This window comes from Entelurus aequoreus, linkage group LG27 (genome assembly GCF_033978785.1).
Source record: "Entelurus aequoreus isolate RoL-2023_Sb linkage group LG27, RoL_Eaeq_v1.1, whole genome shotgun sequence".
NCBI lineage: Eukaryota > Metazoa > Chordata > Actinopteri > Syngnathiformes > Syngnathidae > Entelurus > Entelurus aequoreus.
Window position 1 is genome coordinate 3,759,136 of NC_084757.1, and position 22,500 is coordinate 3,781,635.

Sequence of the window (22,500 nt, forward strand, 5' to 3'; positions counted from 1 at the left end):
GAGCGCTTGTGGAGAGATGAAAACCAGTTTGGCAGCACACCTGACGTGACCTCCACCTCCACCGGCAGGATGATTAACTTGTCCTCGTCGGGAGCGTTGGTTTTGATTCGAATGAAAGCCGTGTGGTTGTCTGCATCTCTGGAAGAGAAGCTGGCTCTCATCACCCCCTTGGTCTCGAAGGGAGGAATCTCCTGGACAAAGGAAGTACCCACAGCATGGGTGAGTGATGCTCTACTGTCTGTATGCAAAGCACTCTAAAGGTAGTTAAACTCCCTCTACTGTAAATGCTACAACTAAAGGCCTACTGAAATAATTTTTTTTTATTTAAACGGGGATAGCAGATCCATTCTATGTGTCATACTTGATAATTTCACGATATTGCCATATTTTTGAAAGGATTTAGTATAGAACAACGAAGATAAAGTTCGCTACTTTTGGTCTCTGATTAAAAAAAAGCCTTGCCCCTACCGGAAGTAGCGTGACGTAGTCAGTTGTTCACTTCCTCATATTTTCCTATTGTTTTCAATGCAGCTAGAGCGATTCGGACCGAGAAAGCGACAATTACCCCATTAATTTGAGCGAGGATGAAAGATTCGTGGATGAGGAACGTTAGAGTGACGGACTAAAATGCAGTGAAAGACATATCTTTTTTCGCTCTGACCGTAACTTAGGTACAAGCTGGCTCGTTGAATTCCACACTCTCTCCTTTTTCTATTGTGGATCACGGATTTGTATTTTAAACCACCTCGGATACTATATCCTCTTGAAAATGAGAGTCGAGAACGCGAAATGGACATTCACAGTGACTTTTATCTCCACGACAATACATCGGCGAAGCTCTTTAGCTACTGAGCTAACGTGATAGCATCTGGCTCAAATGCCCATAGAAACAAAATAAATAAATCCCTGACTGGAAGGATAGACAGAAGATCAACAATACTATTAAACCATGTACATGTAAATACACGGTTAATAATTCTCAGCCTGGCAAAGCTTAACAATGCTGTCGCTAACGACGCCATTGAAGCTAACTTAGCAACCGGACCTCACAGAGCTATGATAAAAACATTAGCGCTCCACCTACGCCAGCCAGCCCTCATCTGCTCATCAACACCCGTGCTCACCTGCGTTCCAGCGATCGACGGCGCGACGAAGGACTTCACCCGATCACAGATGCGGTTGGCGGCTAGCATCGGTTGGTGGCTAGCATCGGCTAGCGTGTCTGCTATACAAGTAAGTCCTCCTTGTGTTGCTACAGCCAGACGCTAATACACCGATCCCACCTACAACTTTCTTCTTTGCAGCCTCCATTGTTCATTAAACAAATTGCAAAAGATTCACCAACACAGATGTCCAGAATACTGTGGAATTATGAAATGAAAACAGAGCTTTTTGTATTGGCCTCAATGGGGGAGCCATACCTCTGTTCTACTGGCTACGTCACGTGCATACGTCATATCCAAAAGAGTTTTTCAACCGGAAGTTTAGTCGGAAATTTAAAATGTCACTTTATAAGTTAACCCGGCCGTATTGGCATGTGTTGCAATGTTTTCATCATTGATATATAAACTATCAGACTGCGTGGTCGGTAGTAGTGGCTTTCAGTAGGCCTTTAACACCCGCATTCAATAAAGTACAGCGTCTCCTATTGCTTGGATTTTTACTGACGTCACGTCCGGCACACGTCCCGCCCAATAAATTGTGTGGTGGTCAAGCTGGCTCTGTTCTAGGCGCCATTTATTCTTTCTCAAAGAATAAATGCCCTATGCATGTGTTTTTGTGTTGTTCAAATTTGGAAAATGATAAACGTTTCTTCAGAGGTCCTCGAAAGGTAATCAAAAATTGGGCGGCCGAGAGTGGAGTCGGCTCTCTTTGTTGCTTTGTTGGGTCTGCTCCCGTCTCTGGCCATGCTCCCTCCACCCCAGCAGTCGATGGCGTGGAACACCGCAGAGGCCACCACAGTGTATATGTTTCTTTTACTTTTTATTCATAGCTGTATGTAGAAGTGGCTGGTTGCATCAGCTCTGCTCTTGTAAGAGGGATGTGTGCTATGGCTATGAGTTGTTTTTTCCCTTGGCCTCAGTCTGGACGCCCTCCAGGGGCCCAGGCTTAGACCGATTTTTTTTTCCTCAAGGTAATGGCTCCCATTTTTATAGTCTTTGGTCTGACTGGGCCGGGGTACAGCGTGTATATATAAAACCTTGGAGGTTTTTTAGAGCGCTTTATAGGCGGACTTGAGGGACACCCTGTGGCTTCACTGTTAGTCGACTTTTGCTAACGTTTATTTACCTGTTTGAATGCATAAAAAAACAAAAAGGTCTTCGTTAGGGATGTCTGATAATATCGGCCTGCCGATATTATCGGACGATAAATGCGTTAAAATGTAATATCGGAAATTATCGGTATCGTTTTTTTTATTATCGGTATCGTTTTTTTTTTTTTTATTTGTTTTTTTTTAATTAAATCAACATAAAAAACACAAGATACACTTACAATTAATGCACCAACCCAAAAAACCTCCCTCCTCATTCACACAAAAGGGTTGTTTCTTTCTGTTATTAATATTCTGGTTCCTACATTATATATCAATATATATCAATACAGTCTGCAAGGGATACAGTCCGTAAGCACACATGATTGTGCGTGCTGCTGGTCCACTAATAGTACTAACCTTTAACAGTTAATGTTACTCATTTTCATTAATTGCTAGTTTCTATGTAACTGTTTTTATATTGTTTTACTTTCTTTTTTATTCAAGAAAATGTTTTTAATTTATTTATCTTATTTTATATATTTTTTTTAAAAGTACCTTATCTTCACCATACCTGGTTGTCCAAATTAGACATAATAATGTGTTAATTCCATGACTGTATATATCGGTTTATATCGGTATCGGTTGATATCGGTATCGGTAATTAAAGAGTTGGACAATATCGGGATATCGGCAAAAAGCCATTATCGGACATCCCTAGTCTTCGTCTTACATGAGTATTGTGAATGATAGGCAAAATTCCGCAAAAAGTGCAGTTTCCCTTTAAGCATCGGCAGTTTTCAGAAGTACAAATTTGGCACCAGTATTCCACAATGCCCAAGCCTTTACTGCTCGGCTATAATTACCGCATTTATTATGTGCACTATTTTAACATGATAAATTGGAGTGACTTACCCATAATTTCCCTGTGCCTCCCTGTTGACCTGTGGGAAGCTCTAGATGAAGATCCCCACCACTGGAGTACATCTCAACCACCTGTCGCCATCCCAGGAAGTCAATTTATATTGTCACATGTGTCCCTTATATGGTGTACGGCGGCGCTACGTTACCTGCAGCGGTTCACTGTAAGGGTTATGAATGTTAATTAGCGGTGAGAAGCTGCTGTTTACTGGCACTCGAGCCCCGACAAAGGGGCGGAGCCTGAAAGGGTTTGGGATGCCAACCCCAAAAACCTTTGAGAGAAGGAAATGCAGAAAAAATCATTACAACAATGCAGCTCAGAGTGGAGACAAGATTAGCTGGCATGGCTCATGTACCTGGTATGTAAACACTCCGTGATGTGACGTATTAATAAATAACGTGTTTTCCACATTCCCAACGACTCGTGCCAGAAACACCACATCAAACGACGTGTTGCCTCCTGGTGGGATTATCTGCCGGGGGACACAAAAGGGGAGATAATGTTAGTTGTGTGCGAGGCGGGACCCCCACACATGAACAGCTGCGGCAATAAAAGCTTGAGGATCTTTATTCTCCAGTCCACCTGCACCTAAAGGTTGAGTGCTATGAAAACATAGCAGCTTTGTTTGGCATTATCTAGCCCAGGGTTTTTCAACCTTTTTTGAGCCAAGGCACATTTTTTGTGTTGAAAAAATACAGAGGCACACCAACAGGAGAAATCATTAAAAAACAAAACTCAGTTGACAGTAAAAAGTCGTTTTCGCAATTGTTGGATATGACTTTAAAGCATAACCAAGCATGCATCAATATAGCTCTTGTCTCAAAGTAGGTGTACTGTCACCACCTGTCACATCACACCCTGACTTAATTGGACTTTTTTGCTGTTTTCCTGTGTGTAGTCAGTGTTTCCCAAAGAATTACGTCCGCCACAAATAAAAAAATAAAACATTTTATTTTTATATTCCTGTCTAGCTTCTCAGGCAAATCATATAGTTGATGTAGATGCCCATATCGGCTGTTCAGATTTACTTTACAAAAGAGAAGTGTAGGATACTTCTCTTGTTGCCTTATTTGTATTTGACCACTACTGTTTTCTGTTTATTTGTTACTGACTGTGGCAGGACACCTCTGCCTCTGTTTCACTTTATGTTGCTGTAAATAATATGGTTGTAGTAGTAGGCTAAAGTTAAATTATTTAGTATGCACTAATTAAAGGGGGAGAGCTTTAAGAGACATTTTAGCTTTTATATTTTATAAGATATATTTTTTGTAAGAACCACAATTAATAAATATATTTCAGTAAAACACTTATTGTTCAAATCTGTATATAAATATGTACATAGTGTTGTAATTATATTGTAAAATGGATGGATGGATGGATGGATGGACATTTAAAACAAAACTGTTATTATTAATTAATAAGTATACATTTTTTGAGCCTTTTTAGAGAAAATCATATCATTGTAGTAAATTATGCAAATTACTCGATGACGTCATGGTGACCACGCCCGTAGCCACGCCCCCACCGCCACAGGTATCTTGGCAGTTTATGGGAAACACTGGTAGTATTTTACTTCTTGTCTTGCGCTCCTATTTTGGTGTCTTTTTCTCTTTTTTGGTTCTCCTGTACCAGTTTCATGTCTTCCTTTGAGCGATATTTCCCGCATCTACTTTGTTTTAGCAATCAAAAATATTTCAGTTGTTTTTATCCTTCTTTGTGGGGACATTGTTGATTGTCATGTCATGTTCGGTTGTACATTGTCTTTGCTCCACAGTAAGTCTTTGCTGTCGTCCAGCATTCTGTTTTTGTTTACTTTGTAGCCAGTTCAGTTTTAGTTTGGTTCTGCATAGCCTTCCCTAAGCTTCAATGCCTTTTCTTAGGGGCACTCACCTTTTGTTTATTTTTGGTTTAAGCATTTGACACCTTTTTTACCTGCACACTGCCTCCCGCTGTTTCCGACATCTACAAAGCAATTAGCTACCGGCTGCCACCTACTGATATGGAAGAGTATTACACGGTTACTCGGCCGAGCTCTAGACAGCACAGACACTCAACAACAACATATCATTTGCAGACTATAATTACTGGTTTGAAAAAAATATTTTTAACCCAAATAGGTGAAATTAGATAATCTCCCAAGGCACACCAGACTGTATCCAACGGCACACTAGTGTGCCGCAGCACAGTGGTTGAAAAACACTGATCTAGCCAACACTGATTCTCATGACAACTAGCTATTAATAGTGCCAAGTAGAAGTCCACTATGTTGTGTGCAGTCTTCTTCAAAAGGGTCACTTGACCACTGTGACGTTTGTATAACCTGCGGCTCTTTAGCGCCGCCCTAGTGGCTCCCTGGAGCTTTTTCAAAAATGTATGAAAATGAAAAAAATGGTATAAAAGATAACTTTTTTTTTCAATATTGTTTATTTAAGAGAGCAAACATGACACAAACCTCCCTAATTGTTAGAAAACCCACTGTTTATATTAAACATGCTTCACCGATGAGACGATTTGGCGAGCGCCGTTTTGTCCTACTAATTTCGGCAGCCCATGAATGCACCGTTATTTTGTTTGCATGTACAACTTTCTCCAACGCTGACACAGTAACGCGTGTTTAATGCCACTCTTTGTTTGTCTAATTTTGTCCACCAAATGTTTTATGCTGTGCGTGAATGCACCAAGGTGAGCTTTGTTGATGTTATTGACTTGTGTGGAGTGCTAATCAGGCATATTTAGTCACTGCATGACTGCAAGCTAATAATAAAATGGACCCCAATGCAAACAAGCCTTTTGGCTTTTTGTGCCATCCATTTGCCTTTTTAAAGCATTACATGGATTCAATTCTTTAAGATGTCAATAAACTTCTCAATCAATTAAAATCAATGCTAACATGCTATTTAAGCTAGCTGTATGTATATATTGCATCATTATGACTCGTTTGTAGGTATATTTGAGCTCATTTAATTTCCTTTACTCATGTCCTCTGTGTGTTTAATTTATATTTGCATGTCTCATGACACATCATCTGTATGTAATACCGGCTGCATTTCTGGTAGTTGTTTGTGTGCCATGTTGTTCCAGACCACAGCAAACGTTACCCAGCTCGCAAAGATTGTAATAAATCCATTAGAAGAAGACAGCCTGCCGTTTCCTTTAACTTGGACACACACATCTATAACTTTGGCCATTCTAAGACAGTCATTTCCAGGAGTTATCTTACCGTCTGATTAGCCTCCGTTTTACTAGTATTTTCCAATGTTGTAAAAACGTGTATAATAAATATTACATTTCAACATTTCTATCAACAAAGATTTGCGTCGGCCTGCGAAACAGTCATTTTGATAGTTAATAGCTAATATAGACACTTACATCATGTGTTGCCTTCATTATAAGACTTATAGAAGGCGTTTAATTTTTTGCAGCTCTAGAAGGATTTTTTTTGTTGTATTTTTGGTCCAATATGGCTCTTTCAACATATGGGGTTGCCGACCCCTGGTATAGGCCAGGGGTCGGCAACCTTTACCACTCAAAGAGCCATTTTGGCAAGTTTCACAAATTAAAGAAAATAATGGGAGCCACAAAAATTTTTTTTAAAATGAAAAACACCGCATACAGCTTAAATGCTTTGTGCTATGTTAACCAGGGGTCTCAGACACACGCACCGGCACGCACTTTAATGTGGACATTTGATGTTAGTGCGGCCCACGAGTTTTGAATAAATGGCGCTTGATAGCGTCATACTTGCCAACCCTCTCATTTTTTCCGGGAGACTCCCGAATATCAGGGCGTGATGGCACTGCTTTTGGCGCCCTCTACAGCCTGCCCAAACAGTGTACCTGCTCAACCACATGTAGAATGCAATTTCAGCTTGCTCACGTAAGTGACAGCAAGGCGTACTGGTTCAGCAGCCACACAGCTTACACTGACGGTAGCCTTATAAAACAACTTTAACACTATTACGTTACAAATATGCGCCACACTTTGAACCCACACCAAAAATGAATGACAAACACATTTCTGGAGAACATCTGCACTGTAACACAACACAACAAATACCCAGAATCCCATGCAGCACTAACTCTTCCGCTCAACCAACGCACGGAAGGGGGGGGGGGGGGGGGGGGGGGGGGGTTTGATGTGTGGGGGGATTTGGTGGTAGCGGGGGTGTATAATCTAGACCGGAAGAGTTAGGGCTGCATGGGATTCTGGGTATTGGTTGTGTTGTGTTTATGTTGTGTTACGGTGGGATGTTCTCCAGAAATGTGTTTTTCATTCTTTTTTGGTGTGGGTTCACAGTGTGGCGCATATTTGTACCGTAACAGTGTTAAAGTTGTTTGATACGGCTACCGTCAGTGTAAGCTGTGTGGCTGATGACTAAGTATGCTTTGCTGTCTCCTATGTGTGCAAGGAAAAGCTACATACAACATGTGGCCGGGCTAGCACGCAGTTTGTAAATGCTATAGAGAACAATTACTATAGTGCAATTAGGGTACTCCCTTAATTTAGTAATTAGAGTGAAAATAGGATTATATTTTCCCTGGGAGTTATCTAAGAGAGGCACTGAGATCCATAAGTCTCCTGGGAAAATCGGTGGGGTCGGCAAGTATGCAGCTGAGCCGCATCAGAGTGGTCAAAGACCCGCATGCGGCTCCGGAGCCGCGGGTTGCCGACCCCTGGTATAGGCGAACAGCTGATAAGCGACATCTTTTGAAGAATACTGCAGATGACAGTCGAAAAAACATGTCGGGTAAAAATTCCCATCTATTATACCAAACACATTGACTCGAAGAAAACTGGAAATTCCACCTCATACACACCGGCTTTGTCAGACAATAAAAGAGTAGCAGGCATGCGGTGTGGGGTTGGGCGATGGAACAATATCGATATATATTGCAGTACAAACAATCGATAGCAATAACACAATTTAAAAAATGCGTTCAATAAAACATTCAATACGTTTTTTCTTCTTCGTCGGAAGAAAGCGGAAGTTGCACAGCAAGGTCGGTTGCATGAACAAAGGCACTCGCTCTCTGGTAACCGAGCAACGCAGGCCCTTTGACGGAAAACAAAAACGGAAAAAAGAAAAATTGTTGCTACGAGAACTTTGAAAGAAAATTGGCACATTTCTACCTTCATAATTATTCTCACCTACCAACCTCTTTTGGACACGTGCAATGTAATGTACGACATGTTTTTTTTAGCAGACCATTTACCAACATTTTGATCATTGAAAATGTATAATTATTTAATATGCACTCAAATAACTTGACAACTCTATCCTGTAGCCACACGCCCTCGGGTGACATACTTCCGTTGTTGTGACCTCTGCTTACGTCAAAAATATATCTTCTCGCTGACTACTAATAAACACTGTAGAACTACAACTGGTTCGGAAGTAACAGCGTTCGGATTGTACTCGTCCAAATATGATTAGCGGTAAAGTAGAAAGCCGTCAATGTTGTGGCTTGGAGAGCCAATGGAGGTGGTAACGAGTAAGCTAGCCGGATGGTATTTTTTAAAGGCCTACTGAAATGACATTTTTTTTATTCAAACAGGGATAGCAGATCCATTCTATGTGTCATACTTGATCATTTCGCGATATTGCCATATTTTTGCTGAAAGGATTTAGTAGAGAACATCGACGATAAAGTTCGCAACTTTTGGTCGCTGATAAAAAAAGCCTTGCCTGTACCGGAAGTAGCGTGACGTCGCAGGTTGAAAGGCTCCTCACATTTCCCCATTGTTTACACCAGCAGCGACGATTACCCCATTAATTTGAGCGAGGATGAAAGATTTGTGGATGAGGAACGTGAGAGTGAAGGATTAGAGTGCAGTGCAGGACGTATCTTTTTTCGCTCTGACCGTAACTTAAGTACAAGCTGGCTCATTGGATTCCACACTTTCTCCTTTTTCTATTGTGGATCACGGATTTGTATTTTAAACCACCTCGGATACTATATCCTCTTGAAAATGAGAGTCGAGAACGCGAAATGGACATTCACAGTGACTTTTATCTCCACGACAATATATCGGCGAAGCACTTCAGCTACAGAGCTAACGTGATAGCATCGGGCTTAACTGCAGATAGAAACAAAATAAATAAACCCCTGACTGGAAGGATAGACAGAAAATCAACAATACTATTAAACCATGGACCTGTAACTACACGGTTAATGCTTTCCAGCCTGGCGAAGCTTAACAATGCTGTTGCTAATGACGCCATTGAAGCTAACTTAGCTACGGGACCTCACAGAGCTATGCTAAAAACATTATCTCTCCACCTACGCCAGCCAGCCCTCATCTGCTCATCAACACCCGTGCTCACCTGCGTTCCAGCGACCGACGGAGCGACGAAGGACTTCACCCGATCATCGATGCGGTCGGCGGCTAGCGGCGGATAGCGCGTCTGCTATCCAAGTCAAAGTCCTCCTGGTTGTGTTGCTACAGCCAGCTGCTAATACACCGATCCCACCTACAACTTTCTTCTTTGCAGTCTTCATTGTTCATTAAACAAATTGCAAAAGATTCACCAACACAGATGTCCAGAATACTGTGGAATTTTGCGATGAAAACAGAGCTTTTTGTATCGGATTCAATAGTGTCCGAATACTTCCGTTTCAACCATTGACGTCACGCGCATACGTCATCATACCGCGACGTTTCAGCCGGATAATTCCCGGGAAATTTTAAATGTCACTTTATAAGTTAACCCGGCCGTATTGGCATGTGTTGCAATGTTAAGATTTCATCATTGATATATAAACTATCAGACTGCGTGGTCGCTAGTAGTGGCTTTCAGTAGGCCTTTAAAACTTATATTTTGACACGAAAATGAATGCTTAAAAACGCGGATTTCCGTGTTTTGGCAGAAATTTCACATGCCTGCAAATGATATCTGATCAGCGGGACTGACACACTAACTGCAATCTGGTAACACTATTAAATATCAAGTTTGGTTGTGCCATCTTGTTGAAGAAAAAGTAAAAAAAGAGTGCTTTAGAGAGTAGAGAGATTGTGGATAAAAAAAGGGAAAAGTCCCCTCGACAGTATGGCAGTTTTTTGGATTCTTTAAAAACGGACCGTAATGCTGTAAATGATGCGAGGCACTTGTGCCCACCAATACCACACCACCTTCACCGCGCTCACCCTTTAGAGCACAGCTGTAACTGCCTGGCACTAAACCTGTAGAAAATAGTTCTTCTCAGGTTTCTCTGTTTACATTTTCACACTTTGCACTATTTTGTTACACTTGAACACGTTTTCCTTTTATTGCACCTTCAACAAAGGCAGTATTTTTTGAATAGCAACTTTGTCACTGTTATTGATTGCTTGTTCAATATTGCCCCCCCCGACCCTCGTAGTTACGACCGCGCACTGCAGTTTGTGTCAAGTGGTGGAGAAAGAAAAGCTGTGTTTTACTGACCAGTTCCTCCAACTAAGATCTACTTTCATCCGTGTTGGAACACGGCGTGTGTGAGCTAGGAGTAGGACAGGTGGTGGTTGGGGGGGGATACACACAGCTCTCAACACGAGTGATCAATCACTTGTCCATTTGGTTATGGTTTAAATATATTGCTAACATGCTATACAGATAGTTTTATAAAATTTGCATTGATTTATTTTAGGAACAACAAGTCACACGGTCCATGTTTAAGAGCATTTGCGAGTCAATTTGTCGCACCGTACAGCCCTGCTTTACATACTGAAAGCCCTTTTAGATACACTAATTTGCCTTGTCACTCGGGACACAAACATGTTTTGTTTAGGCAGCTTAGCATATACTGACCTACAATGAATTGCTTTCAGTTCTTTAGTGTAAAATTATGTATCAAAATCCTTCAGTTTTTCCTATTATGCTATAGTTATAGTCAAATCGCCTGTTTGTGTCCACTATACAGTTTGTAAAAGCAGTTTTATGTTTTACATTTTGTTCCTTTATTGTATGCACAATGAACCAAATAGTGAGGTAGATACTGAATTGTGAGGGTGGCATACCCCATCCTCCTTTTAGAGTAGTAAGCAACATCTACTGAGATGTACTCTTATGTTGTTAAAACAAAATGTAACACATAGTCAAGCGTGGAGCTACAATTGTAATCAACCTCTTCCCAAACTCCCACCAACGACAACACACGATGCACATTCTTCTACAACAAAGTATTTTACAAAGTGACACTTTGTTCCGACAACCCTCCTACATTTTCGAAATGCAATTAACTCCCTGAGCCATCAGAGGGCTTCTTCACATGTGAGTTGTGTGTGCTGCAACCATGCCTGCAGGATTTGTAGGTCAGGCGCAGGCACTTGGCTTGTTTGAAAAGTTAAAAATGCCACGAACAAGGAACGCAAAGAATCAGTCACATTTTATCCATGTAGCCCTTAGTCACAAAGTGCCTCGAACGACAACATCCCCAAAAGCAGGGGTCGGCAACCCAAAATCTTGAAAGAACCACCATATTGGACCGAAAATATAAAAAATATATAGGTCTGGAGTAGAGATGTCCGATAATATCAGACTGCCGATATTATCGGCCGATAAAGTTAACTTTAACTCAAAATGATCGGTATCTGTTTTAAAAAGTAAAATGTATGACTTTTTAAAACGCCGCTGTGTACACGGAGGTAGGGAGAAGTACAGAGCGCCAATAAACCTTAAAGGCACTTACTTTGCGTGCCGGCCCAGTCACATAATATCTACGGCAGGGGTCACCAACGCGGTGCCCGCGGGCACCAGGTAGCCCGTAAGGACCAGATGAGTAGCCCGCTGGCCTGTTCTAAAAGTAGCTCAAATAGCAGCACTTACCAGTGAGCTGCCTCTATTTTTTAAATTGTATTTATTTACTAGCAAGCTGGTCTCGCTTTGCCCGACATTTTTAATTCTAAGAGAGACAAAACTCAAATAGAATTTGAAAATCCAAGAAAATATTTTAAAGACTTGGTCTTCACTCGTTTAAATTCATTAATTTTTTTTACTTTGCTTCTTATAACTTTCAGAAAGACAATTTTAGAGAAAAAATAATAATAAAATATTCTGGCAAATCTAGAAAATCTGTAGAATCAAATTTAAATCTTATTTCAAAATCTTTTGAATTTATTTTAAAATGTTTGTTCTGGAAAATCTAGAAGAAATAATGATTTGTCTTTGTTAGAAATATAGCTTGGTCCAATTTTTTATATATTCTAACAAAGTGTAGATTGGATTTTAACCTATTTAAAACATGTCCTCAAAATTCTAAAATTAATCTTAATCAGGAAAAATTACTAATGATGTTCCATAAATTCTTTTTTAAATTTTTTCAAAAAGATTCGAATTAGCTAGTTTTTCTGTTCTTTTTTTCGGTTGAATTTTGTATTTTAAAGAGTCGAAATTGAAGATAAACTATGTTTCAAAATTGAATTGTCATTTTTTTCGTGTTTTCTCCTCTTTTAAACCGTTCAATTAAGTGTAAATATCATTAATTATTAATAATAACATAGAGTTAAAGGTAAATTGAGCAAATTGGCTATTTCTGGCAATTTATTTAAGTGTGTATCAAACTGGTAGCCCTTCGCATTAATCACTACCCAAGAAGTAGCTCTTGCTTTCAAAAAGGTTGGTGACCCCTGATCTACGGCTTTTCACATACACAAGTGAATGCAAAGCATACTTGGTCAACAGCCATACAGGTCACACTGAGGGTAGCCGTATAAACAACTTTAACACTGTTACAAATATGCGCCACACTGTGAACCCACACCAAACAAGAATGACAAACACATTTCGGGAGAACATCCGCACCGTAACACAACATAAATACAACAGAACAAATACCCAGAACCCCTTGCGGCACTAACTCTTCCGGGACGCTACAATATACACCCCCCACCCCCCCCCCACCCCCCAACCTCAACCCCGCCCACCTCAACCTCCTCATGCTCTCTCAGGGAGAGCATGTCCCAAATACGAAGCTGCTGTTTTGAGGCATGGTAAAAAAAAATAATGCACTTTGTGACTTCAATAATAAATATGGCAGTGCCATGTTGGCTTTTTTTCCCATAACTTGAGTTGATTTATTTTGGAAAACCTTGTTACATTGTTTAATGCATCCAGCGGGGCATCACAACAAAATAAGGCATAATAATGTGTTCATTCCACGACTGTATATATCGGTATCGCTTGATATTGGAATCGGTAATTAAGAGTTGGACAATATCGGCAAAAAAGCCATTATCGGACATCGCTAGTCTGGAGCCGCAAAAAATTTTAAAAAGCCTTTTATAAGCAACACATGATGTAAGTGTCTATATGAGCCTACCATCAAAATGCTTATTTGAGACATTTGTGATTAAGGGCTATACAAGTCAACTTTGATTGATTGATTGATGTGTCGCAGGCTGACGCAAATCTTTGTTGACAGAAATGTAATATTTATTCTACACATTTTTACAACTTAGAAATCATTAGTAAAACGGAGGCTTCTCAGATAACTCCTGGAAATGACCGGCTCAGAATGGCCAAAGGTATAGATGTGTGTGTCCAACTTAAAGGCAATGGCAGGCTGTCTTCTTCTAATGGATTTATTACCATCTTTGCAAGTGTTTTCTGAGGTGGTACTTGGTGAAAAAAGTTTGACAACCAAATATCAAATATAAAATAACTGATTATTGAAATTGTGAGTTAACTACTGATAAAAAAAAGCAATTCATTGTAATGAAATATGTGACCCGTGCTGGCAAAATGAGTCGGAATGCGCACAGGCTAATTTTGACCTACAGGCAAATAAGTGAAAAAAATATATCTTGGTTGAAATTGAGATTTTCACAAAAATTAGTCCATAAAGCCACAATCTAGCGATCCCAATCATGGAAATAGCAAGAAAACATCTTAAATCACCTTTATTTGAAGGTTTTGTACGAGGTATGTCTTCAGAAATTAGTCCTTTGTGTTAAAATTCCTTGAGAAAATCAAGTGTTTTCAACGCTCACTCGCGGCAATAAGGGGAATCCCCCTAGCCATATTTGGTATCAATGTGACGCCAAGTTTACCTACTTTCTAAAAATGAGCATGGAATTCCCGATGACGCCATTCTGAACCAATATAATTCGAGTTTTTAAACCTGTCCCGACGTAAACAAATCCGGCTTGTTGCTAAGGGTCGCTGTGAGGCGTACCCTCATTGGTTGAATCACCCCGCGCGGTGCATTGTGGTATCATGGCAGCGCCCTGATGAAAAACAACACAGTAATTCGAGCGGATTATTTGGTGAAAAAAGGTGATTTTCGAACATTTAATTACTATTTCTGTGGATAAGTTAGACTGTTTTACATTCCATAATGGATTTAGAAGGTGGAGAGGGTACACAGGCGGTTGCAAGTGCGCTAAATTCACTGCAGTCGGCGAATCTTCTTAGTGCTGCTGGTCAGGAATATTACGGACAGCTGACCAGCTGACAAACTGACCAGTGAACAAAAAAAAACTGTGACATAACAGTGTTGAAATTTTTGTACATAACCGTTTTCAATAGAGTTGAATATATACTTTTCCTTTAGACATGGGATTTGACTTTAATTGTACCAATTTTGGTGTTGCTACAAGGACTTTTAAGGTATGGTTGCTATGGAGTTTTGTTTTGGAACATTCTTATTCTGGAACAGTAAACTTTAAGCTGTTTTTTCTCAAAACGGACCCTCAAACTTGGTCGACTTCAATCGGATGTAACTCGGTCATTTTCTGTCCGATTCCAACAAACCATATATCATTTTGAAGGTCTTTAGATGGAGAATGTGTAAATAACAATAACTCAGTTTTTAAAATTTCCTCATTGTGACTCATTTTGCCAGCACAGGTCACATATTTCAATCATTTGACAGCACTACTTCAAAGTCAAAGATACAGAAGCAAATGTCGTTGTTTGAAATGACAGAGAATGAAATCCCAACCAGAAGGAACACATACTCACCCTGTTCTGGAAAAAGGAGGCGTGAAAATGTGCAGTCGTTGCTGATATTGATAACAAACTAATTTCTTCTGAGCTAGGATTATGTAAATAAACTTTATCCATTTTTGGCATCCCCACAGGCCTGTCAAAGAAGGACAGAAACAGATTAGAAGCAGCAAACTGTAAACAACAATGAGACACTTTGGTATAAAGAAGAAGACTGGAAAAACTCACAACCGAGTACCGTAATTTCCGGACTATAAGCCGCTACTTTTCCCCCTCGTTCTGGTCGCTGCGGCTTATACAAGGGTGCGGCTTATTTACGGCCTGTTCTTCTCCGACACCGACGAAGAGGATTTCGGTGGTTTTAGTACGCAGGAGGAAGATGATGACACAATGATTAAAGACTGACTTTTCATATACCGGTAGGCTGGTTATTTTGATAACGTACAGGCGAGCACTTTGTATTACTTTGCACCGTTGTATTATTTGTACTCTGCACGAATGCTGTTCGCCATGTCAAAGATGTGAAAGTTTGATTGAATGATTGAAAGATTTATTGTTAACAAATGGGACGCTTTGCGTTCCCAAACAGTCATCTCTGTCCCGACAATCCCCTCCGTGGTAGCAGGAACCCCTATATACTACGCTAATTACACATCAAAACCCTGCGGCTTATAGTCGGGTGCGGCTTATATATGGAGCAATCTGTATTTTCCCCTAAATTTAGCTGGTGCGGCTTATAGTCAGGTGCGACTTATAGTCCGGAAATTAGTCAAAATCTCGAAATAAACTTAATACAAGTCAAAATCTCCCGAGTAGTAAGTTTTAATTGCTCATTTTAAGATCGCTTTTAAGTTTTTAAAGCTTAAATATATCTTATTTGAAGAAATTTTACCAAGACAATTTTGACATGTTCCATCGGCAGATTTGTTTTGCTCATTACAAGCAACAATTACTGCATTTTTCCCAGTGTGGTAGCAATACGACGGCTGAAAAACAGGTTTGCTCAGGTCGTAAAATGTCATATAGTGCAATAAATTAAGGAAATCATCTATACAGTCAAGTCATAACATATCATATGGTGCAATAAATTGGGCAAATAATCGACAGTATATGGTTAAGTCGTACATTTCATGTCAGGCAATAAATTTAGCAAATGGTTTTATCATTTTAAGGAGTGGTTCAACTAAATTCAACTGTTGTCCCATAAACGCCTTTTCTCACACTCGGGGAACCTTTAGATCAGGGGTCACCAACGCGGTGCCCGTGGGCACCAGGTAGCCCGTAAGGACCAGATGAGTAGCCCGCCGGCCTGTTCTAAAAATAGCTCAAATAGCACCACTTACCAGTGAGCTGCCTCTATTTTTTAAATTTTATTTATTTACTAGCAAGCTGGTCTCGCTTTGCCCTACATTTTTAATTCTAAAAGAGACAAAACTCAAATAGAATTTGAAAATCCAAGAAAATATTTTAAAGACTTGGTCTTCACTTGTTTAAATAAATTCATAAATTTTTTTACTTTGCTCCTTATAACTTTCAGAAAGACAATTTTAGAGAAAAAATACAACCTTAAAAATAATTTTAGGTTTTTTAAACACATATATCTTTTTACCTTTTAAATTCCTTCCTCTTCTTTCCTGACAATTTAAATCAATGTTCAAGTTTTTTTAATTTTTTTTATTGTAAGGAATAATAAATACATTTTGATTTAATTCTTCATTTTAGCTCCTGTTTTTTCGACGAAGAATATTTGTGAAATATGTCTTCAAACTTATTATGATTAAAATTCAAAAAAATTATTCTGGCAAATCTAGAAAATCTGTAGAATCAAATTTAAATCTTATTTCAAAGTCTTTTGAATTTCTTTTAAAAATTTTGTTCTGGAAAATCTAGAAGAAATAATGATTTGTCTTTGTTAGAAATATAGCTTGGTCCAATTTGTTATATATTCTAACAAAGTGTAGATTGGATTTTAACCTATTTAAAACATGTCATCAAAATTCTAAAATTAATCTTAATCAGGAAAAATTACTAATGATGTTCCACAAATTCTTTTTTTAAGTTTTTCTTTTCTTTTTTTCGGTTGAATTTTGAATTTTAAAGAGTCGAAATTGAAGATAAACTATGTTTCAAAATTTAATTGTCATTTTTTTCGTGTTTTCTAGTCTTTTAAACCGTTCAATTAAGTGTAAATATCATTAATTATTAATAAAAACATAGAGTTAAAGGTAAATTGAGCAAATTGGCTATTTCTGGCAATTTATTTAAGTGTGTATCAAACTGGTAGCCCTTCGCATTAATCAGTACCCAAGAAGTAGCTCTTGCTTTCAAAAAGGTTGGTGACCCCTGCTTTAGATGCTTTACTAGCTGCGTTTCCATTACCCCTAGAAATGCGCGAAACCTAAATGACGCAATAAGAAACTAGTAATGCAAACACCCATATTTAGAAAAAAACTCAAATATCGCTAAAACATTATTGCGCTCTCATGAGGTGGTTTTTGAGACGTTTCGATATTGCGGTTATTTGCAGAAGCCCGATGGAAACACTTTTTTTCGCATTTAGAGGTCACTTTAAACTCAGAACCGATGCAGGCAGGTGGTCTTGGTCTTGCTTCAGATTGGTGGGCCGGGGGTGCGAGCCAGCACCGCCGCACCCGGCCGTCATGCCGGTCCCTTTCTTGGGAATAGAGGTCTGCAGAGACTCTGATGCCCGAACAGAGTCGAGGGGGGCGTAAGGACGGTGGCCTTTGAGCGAATTGCAGCGGTGGCTGCAATTTTCCACAAATGGGAGTCTTGTGGGATGAAATTTTACGGGAAAACACCCTTTCATGGAAACACCTACAGGTCGCAAATGTACTTAGTCGAAATTTTAGAAATATCGCTTTTATTTTGCAAAAAACTATGGAAACGCAGCTACTGATTGTACACAACCCAAAACCAGTGAAGTTGGCAAAAACAATTTGAAATGTGGACTCGTCATACCACTTTTCCACTTTGCATCAGTCCATCCTAGATGAGCTCGGGCCCAGCGACGCCGGCGGCGTGTCTGGGTGTTGTTGATAAACGGCCTTGGCTTTGCATAGTAGAGTTTTAACTTGCACTTCCAGATGTAGCGACCAACTGTCGTTACTGACAGTGGGTTTCTGAAGTGTTCCTGAGCCCATGTGGTGATATCCTTTACACACCGATGTCGCTTTTTGAAGCAGTACCGCCCGAGGGATCGAATTCTTCGGCCTTGCCGCTTACGCGCAGTGATTTCTCCGGATTCTCTGAACCTTTTGATGATTTAACCCCCAATTCCAACCCTTGATGCTGAGTGCCAAGCAGGGAGGTAATGGCTCCCATTTTTATAGTCTTTGGTATGACTCGGCCGAGATCGGTAGGTTGTGAGTTCAAACCCCGGCCGAGTCATACCAAAGACTATAAAAATGGGACCCATTACCTCCCTGCTTGGCACTCAGCATCAAGGGTTGGAATTGGGGGTTAAACCACCAAAAATGATTCCCGGGCGCGGCACCGCTGCTGCCCACTGCTCCCCCTCACCTCCCAGGGGGTGATCAAGGGGATGGGTCAAATGCAGAGGACAAATTTCACTACACCTAGTGTGTGTGTGACAATCATGGGTACTTTAACTTAATATTACAGACCGCAGATGGTGAAATCTCTAAATTCCTTGCAGTAGCTGGTTGAGAAATGTTGTTCTTAAACAATTTGCTCAGGCATTTGTTGACAAAGTGGTGACCCTCGCCCCGTCCTTGTTTGTGAATGACTGAGCATTTCATGGAAGCTGCTTTTATACCCAATCATGGCACCCACCTGTTCCCAATTAGCCTGTTCACCTCTGGGATGTTCCAAGTAAATGTTGGATGAGCATTCCTCAACTTTCTCAGTCTTTTTTTAAACATGTTGCAGGCATGAAATTCCAAAGGCGCTAATATTTGCAAAGAATAACAAAGTTTACCAGTTGGAACATTAAGTATTTTGTTTTTGCAGTCTATTCAATTGAATATAGGTTGAAAAGGATTTGCAAATCATTGTATTCTCTTTTTATTTACCATTTACACAACGTGACAACTTCACTGCTTTTGGGGTTTGTAAATCTGTGATGCATTCAAAATTGCAAAATTCTGTTGACACTTCAGCATTGATCCTGAGTGCGTCCTAAGTTGTAGTCGGTTGATGCCGCGAACGCATCATGTGTGGCTGGGCAGGGAGCAGGTTGCGTTTAGAACAGCGAGAGCTGATAAGTGCAGCTTTGTTGCTGTCACGGTTCAGGGGAGGAAGGCTTGTTGACAGCCGGGACACCACCCGCCTCCTTCCCTTGCTGCCGTTTCTGCCTCCGCAGGCCACAAGGAAGCGAGACATACTACAGGGGCGGGTACCTGCTGCCAAACACTGGAATGTGCTGTGATAAGGCGAGTAAAGGTGACGTGAGGTGCTGAAGTCCAGAATGTGTGCCTAGAGCACAGTCCGCCGATTTCTAACAAGCCTTTTTTTTTCAAATTGCTAATTATTGCCGAGTTGTAAATGACGGGCAGCCTTACGTGGGTGTGTCGGGGGGGAAAGAATAGTCACTCACTGTTCGTGAAAATCCAACATGGGAGGTTCAAAGCGTATGGGTCGGCAGTTCCCACGGTGCGGGGACGTGCTGCGGGGGATGAGAAGAAGAAGAAGGATGAGCAGGCGAAGGAGAACAGCATCCAAGTTTGTGTGCATTTCCAACCAGTCTAAATACAAAAGCGGCGGCGATTTTGTTAGTTATGAACCGGGACGCCCGTGGTACTGCTGCCGTCGTTTAAAATCCAGAATGATTCATCCTGAGAGATCTACAACCGACGGAAGGGAGTTAAAAGCCACGTGCCTCTTTCCAACTGGCCCAGCCTGTTGGACCACAGGTGCATCTTGACAATGGCCAGGGCCCTCCCTTGTAATAGGCAGACAACTATGTCATCATGACAGCCAAAAGAGCCATCTAAACAAATACAGCATCCACTACGTAGGTGTGGCACGCACCGTAACACAACACCTGTATCCACTACTGTGGTTTTTTTCTAATTTATTATATTTTTTTATTTCATAGCGTCTTTAATGACCCCGGGATGTGCCGGGTCGAAGCCGTAACAGTCGATCAGAGAAGTGCGGCGCTGGTGTGTCACAGTGTCAAGCAGGTTGTGTGACGGATGAAATAATTAGACAGTAATAATAGGCGTTATTACAAGAGGGCGAGACAAGCCAGTTTCACTTGGAAGACTTTACACCTTTACAAACAAGTAAAAGAACAATTAACATTCAGTTTCTGTTTTGTTTTTTTGTCCCATCCAGCTTCTCAGGCAAATCATATAGTTGATGTAGATGCCCATATCGGCTGTACAAGTTTACTTTACAAAAGAGAAGTGTGGGATACTTCTCTCGTTGCCTTATTTGTATTTGACTTTATTAAATGTATTTATATTATCATTGGAGTTGGGGGTTAAATCACCAAAATGATTCCCGGGCGCGGCGCCGCTGCTGCCCACTGCTCCCCAAGGGGATGGGTCAAATGCAGAGGACAAATTTCACCACATCTAGTGTGTGTGTGACAATCATTGGTACTTTAATCTTTAATTAATCTTAATTTGGTGCACCCGGGCCGGACCAGGAGGGGATAGAAAGAGAGAGAAAAGAAGACAGAGGGGGGGGGGGGGGGGGGGAGAGATAGATAGATATAGATAGATAGATAGATAGATAGATAGATAGATAGATAGATAGATAGATAGATAGATAGATAGATAGAACTTTATTGATTCCTTCGGGAGAGTTCCCTCAGGAAAATTTCAATTCCAGCAGCAGTGTACAAAATTGTAAAAAGTAAATAATGGGGGTATAAATGGAGACAAAATAGAAAAATATTACAATAGAATAAAAATAAAAAGCAACGATGAGAATAAAAATATAACAGTAAAATAAGAATATAACAAGAGAAACTAGGCAGTAGTGACCATGTTATGAAAAAGTATTTCACTGTTATTATTTTGCATCCCCTGTCATCCTAGTACCCCCCCCCTCCCCTCCAGAGAGGAGTTGTACAGTCTAATGGCGTGTGGGACAAAGGAGTTTTTGAGTCTATTAGTCCTGCACTTGGGATGAAGCGGGGACAAGAGGGAGATAAGACAAAGAGACAACAACAACAGGACAGCATCCGCGAATAGGATATGTACAAATATGATGGTACAATTGATAGCAAAGAAGCAGTTAGAAATGACAATGAACATTATTACACTACAAATGGAGTAGAGCTGCAGCTATCTAATATATTAGTCATGGAGTATTCTATCGAATATCCCGATCGATTAATCGAGTAATTAAAAAAATATATCATATTTTTGCTTTAAAAAATAAAAACTTTTTTAAAAATTTTTGGGTCCTGTCCAGTTTCTAAGGCAAATCATATAGTTGATGTAGATGCCCATATCGGCTGTACAAGTTTACTTTACAAAAGAGAAGTGTGGGATACTTCTCTCGTTGCCTTATTTGTATTTAGGGATGATGCTTGATAAGAAATTATCGAGTTCGAGCCTATTATCGAATCCTCTTATCGAACCGATTCCTTATCGATTCTCTTATCGAGTCCAGATAGGTTGTTGTATATGGAAAAAACCACAATATTTGGTTTAACAAAAGCTCACTTTTATTATATAAGAAAAAAATCAAATCTAATAAATAAATAAATATTGACTGTTACCCCCCTAAAAAAATAAAATAAAATAAATAAATATTGACTGTTGTTACCCAAAGTATATTAAGTGGGATTTTTCAGAAAAACAAATATATACAGTAACACAAAAACAACCTGTCTACGTGATCACTATAGGTGTATAAATAATAATATAGTGTTAAATAAAATCAGTCCCTTGGGCACAAAACTGAAAATAATACAGCTCTCCAAAAAGTGCAATTCTGCTGCTATTTGACAAAACTGTTTGTTATGATGCTTTCACATTTTTGCACTCTTTATTGAAAGAAAATTCTATGAAGAGAAAAATTGTTTGCAAATGTGGTTACAGTGCTTAAAAAATGAAAAGTTAAAGCTAAAAAAAGAAATACACTTTATTGAGTTAACATTAGTTCTTTATAGGGGGAAATATGTGATGTTATGAGCTAGGAATATAACAACTACACTACCCAGCATGCAACAGGAGTGACGAGCATGCGCGGTAGCCTCGAAAAGTGTTGCATGTCGTCACCCGGCAGCTAAGAATGAGGTTATGAGCACGCTGTGAAAGTAAACGTCAAGAACTCAGCCAACACGCCTCGTCTGCATTATTTATAATTAGACAGACAACACACATACTGTGTGATTTTGTTTTGTTTACAAGGAAAGAAAAACAAAAGTTCAAAAAGGGAGATATGTTGTATATATATGTATGT

The 22,500-nt window shown here is 40.0% G+C and overlaps 1 protein-coding gene across 4 annotated transcripts in view; it reads right to left on the minus strand.

The window, feature by feature from the left end:
- Nucleotides 1-22,500, minus strand: part of tmem131 (transmembrane protein 131) — a 148,190-nt gene that overhangs the window by 59,095 nt on the left and 66,595 nt on the right. For all 4 annotated transcript variants that reach the window (XM_062039122.1, XM_062039121.1, XM_062039124.1 and 1 more), the window contains 6 exons: nt 19,673-19,741; nt 15,112-15,232; nt 3,529-3,645; nt 3,322-3,444; nt 3,167-3,247; nt 41-191 (listed from right to left, as the gene is read on the minus strand). In XM_062039122.1, coding sequence (XP_061895106.1) covers nt 41-191; nt 3,167-3,247; nt 3,322-3,444; nt 3,529-3,645; nt 15,112-15,232; nt 19,673-19,741 — 662 coding nt within the window. The remainder of the gene's footprint in view (nt 1-40; nt 192-3,166; nt 3,248-3,321; nt 3,445-3,528; nt 3,646-15,111; nt 15,233-19,672; nt 19,742-22,500) is intronic.